Raw genomic sequence first — 14,889 nt, forward strand, 5'->3', positions numbered from 1 at the left:
TTAACACTTTGGAGGAAAAAAAGTACTAAATCAGGATTAAATACTAGAGTAATATTCCAAAATGTTAATATAAACCAACAAGAGAAGCCAAATCATCAACCAAAACATGAATTGGACCAGGAACAGAATAGTAGCTGAGTCAGGAACCAAGGGAAAGTCACAAGTCACATAAGGGTCTGTAAACCATGATGGGTTTAAATAGAACTAGGCCATTGTGTGTCAAACAAGATACCAACAAATAATTAATAAAAGGTGCGAAGGTCATGGCTCGTGTCATTTTAGGATTGATTGAAGCCAGAATGATTTGAGCATGACCTTGTGAAAATGATGCTGGACTTGAATTAAATAGATTAGTGAGAAATTAAAGCAGGTGTGTCAAAATTAGTGAGCAACCCCAAAGACTGACAGATGAGAATAGTATTACAATAATGCAAGTGAATCAAAATTGGTGAGCATCTGTTGTAGTTAGAGTGGGGTAAAGTTTACACAACAGCAAAATTAGAGAGTGGAACCTTCTTGGGCCTTGAGCCCTTGAGGACATTCCTCAAACCGCAGCCCAGCACCTGGACTGACCACACTTACCAGGAATCCCGTTCCCGGCCATACAGCGCCTCTAGCGGCTGTCAGTGAGACAGCCACTAGAGGCTGGATTAACCCAAATATAAACATGCTATGTTTATAGAAAAAAAGGGTTAATCCTAGAGGGACCTTGCACCCAGACCACTTCATTAAGCTGAAGTGGTCTGGGTGCCTATAGTGGTCCTTTAAGAGTTTGCAGTCATTTAACTTGTCTTCAGCTCCTAACACAATATGAAGCGTGTGTCATTTTTAGTCAGATGGCGACGGATGATAAGTTTCACCTTTTAGCATGGAAACCAGGTGTTACTTACAGGGTTATTCACTAGAATAAGAACTGTTGGGGATTCAAAGTACATTTCACATTTTAGGGCCAAACTAACTAAAATGGAACCATAGGACACTTGGAGAATATTAAGATTTCAGGTATTTTGACCTTAAATTTGAAAATCACTTTGAATTCCCAATTCCGGTTCTCACTTTAGTAGATAACCCTATTAGTGTTATTCACTAACCTCCGTCCGATATGTTAATATGTATGGCAAATGGTAAGTACTAGTAGTTAAACCTTAGAAAAGATAATAACTGCTGATGAGAGCAACGGCCATTTTAATAATTTCCAACTTGTTGGTAAAAAAGTGTGACATGCATCGAACAAGATATTACTGGAACTCCGTTTAGGTAACAATAACAGCACACATATATGGCTCTTGGCTCAAGCACCCAGTATGGGTGATACACATTTAAAGCAAACTGTGAGTCAGATAACTCCAATCTCTTAGTGTCATGTGACATATGATAAATCACGTGACTAGGCATTATTTGATACATCATTGATAAAGATTGAGTGTTGTGTTCCAAAATATGCCTTGACTTGCTGAGGGGAGGATGGCACCTACATGCAGACCAGGTGGACTTGCCCTGAGGTTAAGCCTTTATAGGATGATATTCTTGGGAGTCTTTTTCAGTGCCTTTGGGTCACCCTTGCCCTGGATTCAAGGGTGGCATCTTTAACAAGGACTAGACATGGGCGTCTCTCACACAGTCTTCACACAAACTCATCTTCAGAATGTGTTCAGTCTTGAAAATGTACATTGCTATGTATTGGAGAGCAGTTCCTCCTATCCAGGTTCAGATCAGTGCCAAGATGCTGGTATCTGATTAGAATGGAAAAGCTGACAGGTGCTATTCATGAAACTACTAAACATTTTTTGAAATATGGTCTAATTGGATGGAGACATTTTCTCCTCCTCCGAATATTGGTCTCCTTCTTCTTTAGCCTTCCTGGCTCTTCTACCTGAATATGATATTTAGATAATAACTTGCAACTTAAGACATACACGTTATTAAAAAAAAGAATAATAAATTGAAAAGTTTTCAAAAACCCAGCATCTCAAAAATATTGTTAGTATACCTGTACCTGTAGAGTACCATGGGTTTATAGTGCAATACTTGCTAGACTGTTAAATATAAAGTCAGATTTTTGTTTTACTTGAAATATAAAGCTTATTAAATGTAATAAATAAACAAGTATGGAAAGACTTGAAAATATAATAATAACAATAAGGCGAACTAGGCACATCAAAGGACATATTACATATTCACACTATCAATTATCGGAGAGAACAATTATAGGAGAGAACAGTTTCCAGTGACTATGCAACAGCGCTCAGTGAGACTTTGACTCCTTTTTGAACAACAGTCCTCAATAAAAACTAAAATGTAAGAGGAATAATTTAATTGAGTCTGTGCTAGTAGTGGTACAGGGTTCAGGAGTACCAGGGTTTAGGAGTAATCAACCGTGTACAGCTTATTTACCAGATCAAGTTTTTCATCGGTGGAAGAGAGGTCTCAGCTCCAGTTCTGGGCAATGTATACTCTAACAGTGGACCACAATAAAAACAAATATGTTAGAGGCATTATTTAATTAAGTCTGTACTAGTAGTGGTTCAGGGTTCAGGAGTTGGATGCATGCCCATGTTTCCTAAATTATAGTTCTAGATCGGCTATGTTTAGATACAGACTTATCCGCAAAGTACACATTCTCGCACACAAAACAGGGTGTATTTCACATTTTTGGGATATCTAATCATAGGAACTAGATCCTTTAAAAAATTAGAATATTTTAAATTACTAGCCAACCATTTCAGCATGTATTCATATTATAAGTACAGCGCTACGGAATTTGCTGCCGCTATATAAATAATAAAATAACATTAAGAATAATGAAATGCAAAGTCTTAGTTTAAACCATGAGACCAGTGGAGGCTGGACCATTGAAGCAGGGGGAGCAAACATCAGATTTAGACTTTCGTTTTGTTGCAATGAAAATGTATAATTAAATCTATTGGCACAGTAAGAACTAATGATTATGTTTGTTAGAATTAAACATTCTGTGCCTGTTTGGAGTTTTTGCAGTAGCCTCCTGCTTAATTAACGGAGATGCTAAAGAGAGACGGACCTAAGATTTTAGGGCATTTGTGAAAAATAATTTTTGAGTATAGAACCACAGAAGTTCTTTACCTGTCGAATCAAAGTTTTTGTCATCACTCATTGGCTTTGTATTGGGCAGACAAATTCTGGATGCCATGAAAGACATGCCTGTGTATTGTCTTGTCTTCTAGGGCTGTCATTGTGTGAATATTTGAATTGCTTGTGAAAACCTGTATCTAAATGTTTATGGTGTTGAACAGAGAATGGCATCTTGGACCAGGGGTTGGAGACATTGGGTTACTCGGTCAGAGCCCAACCAGTCAGAAGCAGACACAAATTCTTGGAGTGTAGCGACGCTCCATTTTTTTTTTTAATTTCTTTATTTTGATTTGACACAGAGTATGGTTTGGCAGTATGCAGTGGCCCTCGCAGGGGCCTAGTACAGATGTAGGTTACATAAGACAATAAGTTTTATATGCTGTGAAGTGACTCTTGTGTGCCGCTCTGTGTCGTTTTTGATTTTATGTAGCGGTTCGTGCTTATGGGTAAGCCAATTACTAAGTTTATCCAAAACAGGACATAACAATCTTATATACAATGCCATTTACTTCATTCGGTGTTAGGGTCCGTCAGACATTTCGTTTGTGTACTTGGTTGTCGGGTCAGCGTCTAGAACAGCGCAGGTTACCGTGGCGTCTTAGGAGTGAAACATCATCCAATGTGTCTGGGTTGGTGTTTCGTCTGGTATGTTATGGGGGTAGTGTCTGTCTGTCCCTGTTATCAACAATAGTAATTTGTAGCGCGCCCTCCATTTGGTAACCCGTTCTTTGAAGGTATTAGGTGGCCTGAACGGTGTGGTCGTCCACCCTGTTGCGGTTTATCTCCGTAGGTGTCAGAGCAGGGGCGATGCTCAATTTTTAAACCCCATGAACCACCACCACTTCATGATACTCTAATGTGCCGCTTCAATGGGGGCTGTGAAATCCACTTAACTAAAAATCCAAAAACAAGTGTAATAAAAAAATCTGCCTTCCATTTTACATGTTTCGTCCCATGACCTTCAGGACTTAATCATAGATTACAGACTATTCTATTCTCCAACTTCTCATTTATATTATAATGAGTTACTGTGTAATTCGGTTTACTTTTGACCTTCTCCTCCTTTTGTTTGCTTTCTGCTAGTATGACGCTAATGGTTTTTGAGGACCCAATAAAATATAAATAAATATAAAAGGGTAGCTGTTCACGATGCAAAACCTGCGATCAAATATACCTCGTCTTTCATTTTTTATTTAAACCATAAGCTAAAAATGAAATTTACTGAATTTCTTTATCTGCAGTCTTGTTATAATGTCGAATATGATGACATTATATTGCTTTCACCAACCATATCTTTAAACACCTCCATTGCCTACTGCAACATGTATATTTATGTCAATTCCCTCTAAACAATCAGTTCTCTCCCCCCTACTCCTCTCTACGCTTAGTTCCAGCTGTTTTCTCTTCTTCACTTGATTCTTTCTCTTGCTATTCCAGCCAAACCCACGGCACATATGCCCAGTATTTTGAAATGCCAGACAATGCCCGGGAGAAACATTGCGTTTCTAATCAGCAGGTGAATATTTGAGAGGTAAATCTCATTTTTACTGTCTCGAATGGTGAAGACATTAAAACTCTAAACACAATAAAACAGACTAACTTCAACCAGAAAAGACTATAAATGAAATGATGTTTCTTTTTTAAATTCAGCCTCACAGCTGTCAACAAGCAGCATAAGAAAAGAAAAAGATACAAAAGGCCATTATGCTGGGAAAGATGCAATAAGACTCCAATCCTAGAATAGCTGTGGCTCGTCTGTGTGTGTGTGCATGTGTGTGTGTATGCTGGATTGATGATCGTACAGATGCACATGCAGGATTTATCCCAAACTGTTACCGGAGGAATGGAGACCATCCTATTGTCAAATCTATTTTGAAATATTGCCAGTTTTAATCTTCCTGGTTCCGTTGATACTCACTGCTTACACAAAGCAGCAATTAAATGAGATATATATTTTCCTAAATGAAAACCATTCTTTGCCAACAAGCAGTCATTTTCTATTCTTATCATTGTATTCAGGTGAATATGACCTCTCTCTTTGTTTCACAAGAATGCTTGTGGCAAATTAACATTTCAAGGAAGCATAGATTGAGACTGTAATCTGATGTTTCCATCATTATTTCCTTTAACGGAATGTTAACCCCTGATAAGCGGTATTGCTTAACATGTGACTTATCTGTAATTTACCGTCCCTTGCTGTTTGTACTCAGGGTATGAGACATGGTTTTAGTCCTGACTGATTAAATCTGGCATGCTTATTCGTTTCAGAGCTCCATAAATATAAATGCGTTAGCATTGAAATATTGGAGTGGCTGAGAATGATGGTCACTCAGACATACGTTTAATGTCAGTTAAAGGGACACTATAGTCACTAGAACAACTACAACTCAATGTATTTGTTCTGGTATTTTCATGCAAACACTGCCTTTTCAGTGAAAAGGCAGTGTTTACATTGCCTCCTAGGGACACCTCCAGTGGCCACTCCTCAGATAGCCACTGGAGGTGCTTCCTTGGGCAGGCTCTGCATGGAGATGCTGAATTTTCCTGATAGAGATGCATTGATTCAGTAGGTGCTGATTGGCCAAAACTGTGCTTGGCCCCACCCTATCCCGGCTCGTTGCCGATTGTAGCCAATCCAATGCTTCCAATGCATGTTTGTGTTCCTGACCCTATAGTTTAATGCTTAGGTTTAGGCATTGGAAAATCTCCCAACATTGGTAGGTATGAAAGCCAGATAGGAGGAGAGATTCCAAAAATGGTGCCTCAAAGCTAGAAACCACTGGACCCCAGTCCCTCTATGTGTCTCATTCTCCCCCACAGCCCCTCCATATGTCTCATTCTCCCCCAAGTCCCCCCATTCTCCCCCACATCCCCTCTCATTCTTCCACTAGCCCTTCCATATGTCTTGACCCCCCAGCCCCTCCATGTGTCTCATTATCCCCCCAGCCCCTCTATATGTCTCATTCTCCCCCACATCCCCTCCATATGTCTCATTCTCCAGCTAACCCCTCCATATGTCTTGACCCCCCTAGCTTCTCCATGTGTCTCATTCCTTTCCCAGCCCCTCCATGTGTCTCATACCCCCAGCCCTTCCATGTGTCTTATTCTCCCCCATCCCCTGTATGTGTCTCATTCTCCCCCACAGCCCCTCCATATGTCTCATTCTCCCCCCCCCCCAGTCCCGCTATATGCCTCATTGCTCTGCCTCTCCGCTCCTGTATCTACTTACCTCCATGTAGCGTGACCAAGCGGGCCATGGTACCTGGTCTGACAGGAAGTGCTCGTTGCTCTCAGTGAGCATTTCCACTCAGCCACACTACATGTAGGGACTTGCAGGAAGGGGAGCACTGTGCTGTTTTAGTGGGCCAATCCAGCCCTGTGAATCAGCAGGGGTTGGCAGAGCAGCCGGGCTTCCTTCCTGGCCCCGTTGCAGCTGCGACCCATGTGACTATGATAGTTCCGCCACTGGCCCAGAGGTATCTAGTCTCCTAGCATAGAAATGTTGATTTTTTAATTTAATGACAATTTTTAGACATCATAAACTTATATGTGTTTAATATAGAAAATAGGTTAACACAATATTACAAGCCTGTCAGTCTCAGTGAATTGGGAGACAAATTCTGTAGAGAGAAAGTAAAAATGAACAGCAAAGGAGGTGTGAGGAGAAAGTTCTGAGCTAAGGTAGATGAAGACATGCAGGAAATGAGTAAGAGAGAAGACTGTGGCAATTTGTTGCAGACACAAATGAAATCCCTTTTGGGATTACGCGGAGGAGGAAAGAATAATGACACAATTTATATTAGTCATTAAAAGATATGGTATATTGGTGGTGGGGGTGCACTAAACTGGAAGTCAGCATTCAGAGGAGCAGAGATTAGAAGAGTGGAAACATCCTTAAAATGCCTTTTCCTGTTGCACAGCTGAAATATTCATTTAATTTCGGAAATCCTGCAGACACCTTGGCTCATTTAACTAAGGAGTATTAGAAGCTGTGCAGTCAGAAGAAATGGAATCAGTTTTCATATGGTTTTCATGACTCTGCTATAGAGATATGATACTAAAGTGGTCAGGGCAGTGGTGGAACTATGTAGAGAGGGCCCTGGTGCAAGTATTTTTTGGGGCCCCTTGTATTGTCAAAAGGTAGATCCCCATCTTTCATTTAACTACTGCAATGCTTTGCCAGCTAATAATCTACCATTTTCACATCCTTGCAGGATTGTCTTTAGCACTGAGCAGTGTTTGTGTGTTTGAATGTAAGCATGCTTTTGTATGGAGTATGTGTGTGTGTGAATGCGTGTATTTACCGCGAGGCGAGGCTGACAAGGCACTTGCCTTGGGTGGCACTTTCAGGGGGGCGCACCCCCCCAATCGCCCTGGCAAATGCCTTGCCATCCTCTTCTCCTGGGGGGCCCAGGAACTGCCCCCACCCCCCAGGCTGGCGTGCGCTAATGTTTCAGGTGGGCGTCGAGGGAGCACTCTCCCCTGAGATCTTCCCTGCTCAGCTCCCTCACGCGCACCGCAGTGGAACCGGAATATGATGTCACTCAGGCTCCGGCATCACTAAGAGGCGCACAAAGGAGCTGAGCAGGAGGATCAGAGCTCTCTCACTGCCCGCCTCCACCGCTCACCAAGCTGCAGCCAGCCCCACTGGGCCACAGGAAAGAATCCACTCCAGCACTCCCAAAGGTAGGAGGCTGGGTGGATTGAAACTTAATTTTTGTAACATTGTGAGTGTGTTAGTGTGTGTGTCTGTTGGTGAGTGTTTCTGTGTGTCTGTTAGTGAGTGTGTGTCTGTTAGTGTGTGTTAGTGTGTCTTTTAGTGAGTGTTAGTGTGTCTGTTAGTGAGAGTGTGCGTGTCTGAGTTTTAGTGTGTCTGTTAGTGTGTGTGTGTCTGTGAGTGAGTGTGTGTGTGTTAGTGTGTGTCTGTTAGTGAGTATTAGTGAATTTTGTCTGTTAGTGAGTGTTAGTGTGTGTCTGTTAGGGAGTGTGTTAGTGTGTGTGTGTGTGTGTGTGTGTGAGTGCTAGTGAGGGTCTGTTAGAGTGTGTATGTGTTAGTAAGTGTGTGTCTGTCACATAGAGTGTGTATGTATGTTTGTCAGTGAGAGTGTATACGTGTTTGTCAGTGAGTGTGTATGTGTGTCGGTAAATGTGTATCTGTCAGTTAGTGTATATGTGTGTCTGTCGGTGAATGTGAGTGTGTGTGTAACTGTGAGTGTAACTGTGAATGAGAGAGTGTGTATGTCTGTGAATGTGTATGTTTCAGTGAAAGTGTGTGTTGGTCAAACAATTTGTGTGACAATGACTGTGTATCTGTGAGTTTATGTCAGTGCATGCATCAGTGAGGGGGTGTGTCTGTCAGGAAAATAAATTTGGAAGGGGGAGGGGTGCCTGAGTTTTGTCATGCCTCGGGCAACACAAAACCAGAATACACCACTGTGTGTTTGTATGTAGTGTTGGCATTTGAATGCAAGTGTGCATTTGTGTGTAGTTTTGGTTTTTGATGCAGAGGTGTGTTTATATGTAATGCTGTGTGTTTTAATAAAGAGATGTGTTTTTATGTAGTGTTGACGTTTGAATGAAGAGTTGTATTTGTGTGTAGTGCCTCACACAAACACACAGATACACATAAATACATAGATAGACGTGCAGATAAACAGACACACACACTGACATACATGCAGAAACACAGATAGAAACACTAAACGCATACAGATACACAGTCACACAGATACAAACACTGACACCGATACACAGACACAAAGAAACAATTAGTGACACATCTACACACACTGACAGACATGCAGATACACAGATACACACACTGACACACATGCAGATTCACATACACATTGATGCAAACACTGACACACGTACAGACACACAGATACACAGACACAATCACTGACATACATACTGATACAGACACACAGAAACACACAAAGACACACATACAGATACATGCACTGACATACATACAGAGGCGAGATACACATATAGAGAAAAAAAAGATACACACACTGACATACATACATACACATACAGACACACAATGACATATACACAGATACAATCACTGACATACATACAGATACAGACACACAGAAATACACACAGAAACACACAAAGATACACATGCAGATACACAGACACACAGATACAAACATTTACATACATATAGATACAGATACACAGAAACACACAAAGACACACATACAGACACATATGCAGGTCAAAATATTATTTCCACTTCTTTTAGGTGCAAGAGGGTGGCTTTTGTTGGGTGAGGTTGGAAGTAAGGGGCTTGGTTTTCCAGTCCGCACTCCCCCCCACCTACTTCTTCTCCTACAAATGTGGATTGGTGTGTGTTAGCTGGGAGAAAGTGACTGGCTCTCACTTCCTCCCAGCACTGCGATATTACAGGGGTCCTGATGAAACATGTCCATCAAGTGACCACCCGATGTGCCCCCTCAGCCAGTGGGTCCCGATGCAGTCGCACCTGCTGTACGGGCGGTGGTTCCACTGCTGGGTCAGGGTATTGAACCATAAAAGAGACCTGCCATTTAGTTTTCGTTTTTTTATCTCCTATATTTAGCAAATATAAGTTTTCGATGTCTGAAAAATAAAATGAAATATAGAAAACGATACTGCTGTATTCACCTATATCCTGGAACTGGGTCCCTCCATCTTTTCTCTCTGTCAGTCAAAGTAAAAACAATGGTGGTAACATGTAAACAGCAATTCTTAGGCAAAGTTAGAAAAGAGCTATGGAGTTATCAGCAGGGATCCAGGAATCCATTGGTTTGGGATATTTGCCTCAGAATTACTCTTTATGCATAACGCCAGCAGTTCTGTTTTCCTACCCTGGGTGTGTACCTGGACAAAGCTGGTTTGTGATGTCAAGTGCTAAATCTTTAATACACTTTTTTTTTTTTTCTGTTTTAAAATTCTTTATTTTTGCGAGTGATCGCTGTTAATAAGCATGACACTTGAAACACATCAAAAACATGTCAACAACAAACATGGTACAGTAGCAAATTACTTATGGTCTCTTTGCAGTATTCCACTCTATTTTTTGGGGGGTATTAGTAACTAGGGTTCCCTAATTTGGACTTGGAGCGGCGTGGTAATCTACTCCTATCTAGGGGTCTGGCCTTAGGTCTTGTAGTGCCTCTTTGGTTTTGATGCTGTTATGCTGGTAGTCAGTAGCTTCACTGAGGCAGTCTGTAAGGTAAAACATTAGCCTGCTAGCCTTCATGGGTTGTGACAGTTTGCTTGGTATTCTATAGCTGGGGTGGAAGGCCTAGGGAGTGGGCCGCGCGTGCATAGGTGTGCTTAAAGGAGGATATAATGACCTCTAGTCCATTGCGCGCTGTGCTTGGGGGGGGGGGGGGGAGATAACGGAACTCGGGGCTAGTCCATCAACTTACGGAGCCAGTTTAGTCTTTGGGAAGGGGCATGAGGATAAAGACAGTGTTAAAGACAACAGGTAGTTTTGCGGTCCATCAACAGTGTGGATTGTCAACATGGGTATCTGTAGGTTTTGTTCTCAGGTGGGTGAGGCGTTCATCTCTCGTCTCCCTCTTCTGGGAACGAAAGGGGTGATCCCTGTGACTGTCCATGCTGGGCGGTCTGTTTGCTTTAATACACTTTTAAAAGAAAACAGAGCATCACATCAAAAAAGGTTAACACAAATTATAGACAGTTTTCAATGTTTTATTCAGTTGTGCTATTTCAAGAAAAGCTACAGTTCCCTAATAAAACAGTCTTAATTGCACATGTTTTGCCATCTCCAAAAAAGGCAAATCAATAAAAAGGCAGTCTAAGAACCATAAAAACTACATCTCAGTGGGTTCCATTTAGCACTTTTCTGTCACACAATTATGGTTCATTTTGACCACAAAAAGGGCTCTCCGTAGTATCCACGACCGCCCCTGTCTGCATTAGTACGAATGATCCGGACATTTTACTTCTGCATTATCACTGCACCTCCATCCAACCTTGAGAGGCTATGGACACTGGGGTTTTTGTCAAACGTTAAAATATGTTGCACTTAGTATTATATTGTACAAGGAGGTGGCTGATTGACCCAAGGAGTGAGAGGAATGTTGCGTCATACTTTGATAAAAACGATTGCTCTGATGCGTGTGAGAATGTTGTGTGGGATGTAGAGAGCCCTGATTGCTCTAAAGTGTGAGGAAAATGTATGGGGCATATTGCTCCAGGAACAGAAAGGGTAAATTGGAGACAGAAAAGGTCACACATATCTGTGCCCTCACAGTATAGACTCTGCTTGCTCAGCCATTTCAAATGGGTGATCTTTATAGAGTCTCTAGACAGACATTTTAACTAGGACAGGGAACACAACAGATGCACATTTATGTAAACCTAATAGTCACGAAGGGTCAATTAAGGGGTCTGAAGTTTTATATTAAGTCTATCACTTATTTCCAGGAGAATACTGTAATTTTAATTGCTTTTAATATATTGAACAGACATGTGTAATGTACTGGGCAAGCTAGTCTGTAAGATAAATTAAACAGATATTTTTACTTCTCTCTTTTCACAGTTTGTTGTAGACCCCTGTGGAGAAAGCCCTTGTAACCACGGAAACTGCATTGTCCATGGGGACAGTTATCTCTGCATCTGCAATGATGGGTTCACTGGAGTTCACTGCAGCATTGCACCACTCAACTCTACAAAGGGCCCAACTGTGGGACAACCAGAACCTGACCAACCTACCACAGTGCCTCATTCCCAACCATCATTGCTATTGCCAAGATGGAGGCCCAGGGCAGGACAAAAGTTGACCACCTTCGCATGGGACAAAGTTCAGGTGAGGAAATAGTATACTTGAGTCAAAACTATTCCTTTACAGCTCTTATTTATTAATAATGAATTTGCCCTTGGTACTGTTTGTGATAAAAAACGTGTTTTTTTAAGAGATATACTTGAGAACTTTGTGAAAATTTTAAATCTTGCAGCCTGACAGAGAGCTCCTCATCTCATTTGACCTCATGAGGTTGTTTCCATCCCCAAAAAGATCTATTGGGTTGCAGAGCATGTTACAGAATGGACAGAGTTAATACCATTGGCTACCCACCCAGAAGAATATGGATTGCCCCAGAGTCCTGGAAATTGTCTTCTCAAAAAGTGTGAGGCAGTGAGGGAAATTGAGGGATGAAAGTATTACAAAGGGTAATTTATACCAAGTCCTGAAAAATATATTGACTTAATCTACGGAGAAATCATATAGCCCCCTTGGACGCAAGGACTGCTTTTCATTGAGATAGTTTATTCACAATTCCTTCTAAACAGGAAGAGTCTTTGTATACCTCCTACATTTCCATCTTCTGGGCAGTTGGTCATTTTTTGAAGGCAAATTAGTCTGTCTACTTTTTCACTGCAGGGTTCATTCCTCTTTTGGATGAGGTCTGAATGCATATTTTTTGCAGGGTGTCGGATTTACACAAGTATTAAACCCACACTAGTAGGTGTTTAAACTTTAATAAAAAAAAAATAATTTCCCAGCTACATCATGGTTATCTGCAGATAATTAAGAAATTTGAAAATCCTTGGTACTACCCTGTCTAAACCCAATTTGACAATGTCAGTTTAAATCAAGTATCTTTCTACTAGTTTGAAACACTTGGACGTGCACATTTCTGAATGACTGAAAATGGTGTTATAGAGTTTCTTCTATGATTCATTGATTATTTATTTCAATGTCACATTCTCAGAAGGAAGCACACGGGTCAAATTCTAAGAATGAGTGTGTTGTGGATTACTAGACTCATTTATCTCCATATCAGAAAACCCAAGGTACAATAAAAAGTGCACAGAAAGTCATACTGATAGCCATCATCGATCAAAAAGGACACATGCTCAAAAATGTCCAGAAACTGTCTTTTAATGTTAATACATACCAGAGAAATTATACTTAAACAATAGGCCTTAATTGTTTAAAACAAAATCTTAGGCATAATTTGTTACTTCACAGAAAATGAACGCATGGAGCAATTTAAATTTGTGGCTTGACCCTTCTGGTTTCAGGGATTGCAGTGCCTGATGTGCCAGTTGGGGACTGTAGTGGCTGATATGCCTGTGATTAGGTTAATATTGGTACCCAAGTCACTTTTGGCAGCCTCAGCGTAAAATATAATGTGGAGGTCTCATTCTTTTGTGTGATTAAGGAAGTGCCTCTTCAGTGCCATATTTGAGCTAATGGAGTGGAATGCACAGTGGAACGCATAGCCGAAACCGGAAGTGACGTATCGCAATGTTAAACAGAAGAGAACAGATCAGAAAGAGGCTTGAAACGCAGGGTTTCTCCGTTACCATGGAGAAAACCCACGATTTTACAAGCCCACACAGCTGATTCCATTGATTACAAGGATACTTAAAGCAGGAAAAGGGTCCAGAGCAGCAACTTGAAAAAACTTTTCCAGCTGAAGAAGCCTGTTGGTGAAACGCGTTCTGGAGGGAAAGAAGTGAGCAAAGAGACTTTTTAACTTGGACTTTTAGCCGAATAAGTGTTATATTTTAAAGATTTTTATGTTATATAATACATTTTATAGAGTTAATAAAATACTTTTTATATACACTTACGGCACTTTTTCCTGCTTATACTGAAAGAAGGAGTGTGGTCCTTAACCACATATATGAAGCAAAGTGAGCCTAAATTCTGGCTCTGGGTTTGTGAGTACCAATTCACTATACTTATTTGATCATTAAATTTAAAACCTTATTACACTATATGCCACCTTCTATGCCTATCTAGGACTGGACCACTGGATAATAAAGAAGGGCAAGGGTCGCCTTAACGGACCCCAAAGCGCAAGCATCTGAGCTAAATTTGTTAACTCAGAAAAGTGTAAGTTGCCATTTGGCATTTGTTCTGCATCTATTTAATTTTACTTTATAGGTTGCACTATGTTGTGTATTTTTTTATGCTTTATTTAAAGGTACACACAGGAAGGCTGATAATACTAAAAAGAGGATTTTAAAGTCTAAGGTATAGACTCTAATATTTTATTTTATTTTACACAATCATTTGTTCACATAAGGGCTGCACCGGTACATCAATTTGTTCTAAAAGAATACAGGGCCCTACCTCCACCTGCTCTCGACTCTATGGCCCCCGAGACATAATTGTAAAACTCTTACATTTCACCACCAAAGAACGCTTGATGGAGCTTACATGAAATAACCCACGAGTTTTCCTAGACCAGACTATAAATTTCTTTCAGGACTTGTCACCTTATACCCTGAAGAAACACATGGAATTAAAGTCCCTAACCAACGCTCTTACCACACGGTCTGAAATACATTTGGGGGCACCCATATAAGCTCATAGTACAGAAAGACAACAATACCCATGTCCTCCATCAAACCTCAGATATGACTGACTTCACTCATGCACTGGGACTCTTGCTACAGACACCCTCAACCTCTGGCACAACAGGAACAAAGCCTAGACCTGACAATATAAGAAGATTTACCCTTCTCTCACTTCATCAACAACCCAGGAAAAAAAACCCACAGCCAACCCAGGCACTACCTCAACCACTGACCTGAAAAGTGTTCAAAGAATCGTAAGAACACTGCTCTGCTCCTACTACACATATGTCTATGGTTCATGTCCAATACGGACCCTTTAATGTTGATCTCTAATATGCACTTAACATATTTCTTTCATAGGACACCGAAACACTTAACCACCCGTGTCAACACAAAAGAAGGTATTCTGTAGATAATATTGAAATGTAACCCTAACCCCCAACA

The 14,889-nt window shown here is 40.9% G+C and overlaps 1 protein-coding gene across 1 annotated transcript in view; it reads left to right on the plus strand.

Moving 5' to 3' along the window:
* The window catches only part of DNER (delta/notch like EGF repeat containing), a 236,853-nt gene that overhangs the window by 84,304 nt on the left and 137,660 nt on the right, over positions 1–14,889 (plus strand). The window contains exon 2 of the mRNA XM_063442306.1: positions 11,675–11,941. Coding sequence (XP_063298376.1) covers positions 11,675–11,941 — 267 coding nt within the window. The remainder of the gene's footprint in view (positions 1–11,674; positions 11,942–14,889) is intronic.

Source organism: Pelobates fuscus, chromosome 2, assembly GCF_036172605.1.
Source record: "Pelobates fuscus isolate aPelFus1 chromosome 2, aPelFus1.pri, whole genome shotgun sequence".
In the NCBI taxonomy this organism is placed as follows: Eukaryota; Metazoa; Chordata; class Amphibia; order Anura; family Pelobatidae; genus Pelobates; species Pelobates fuscus.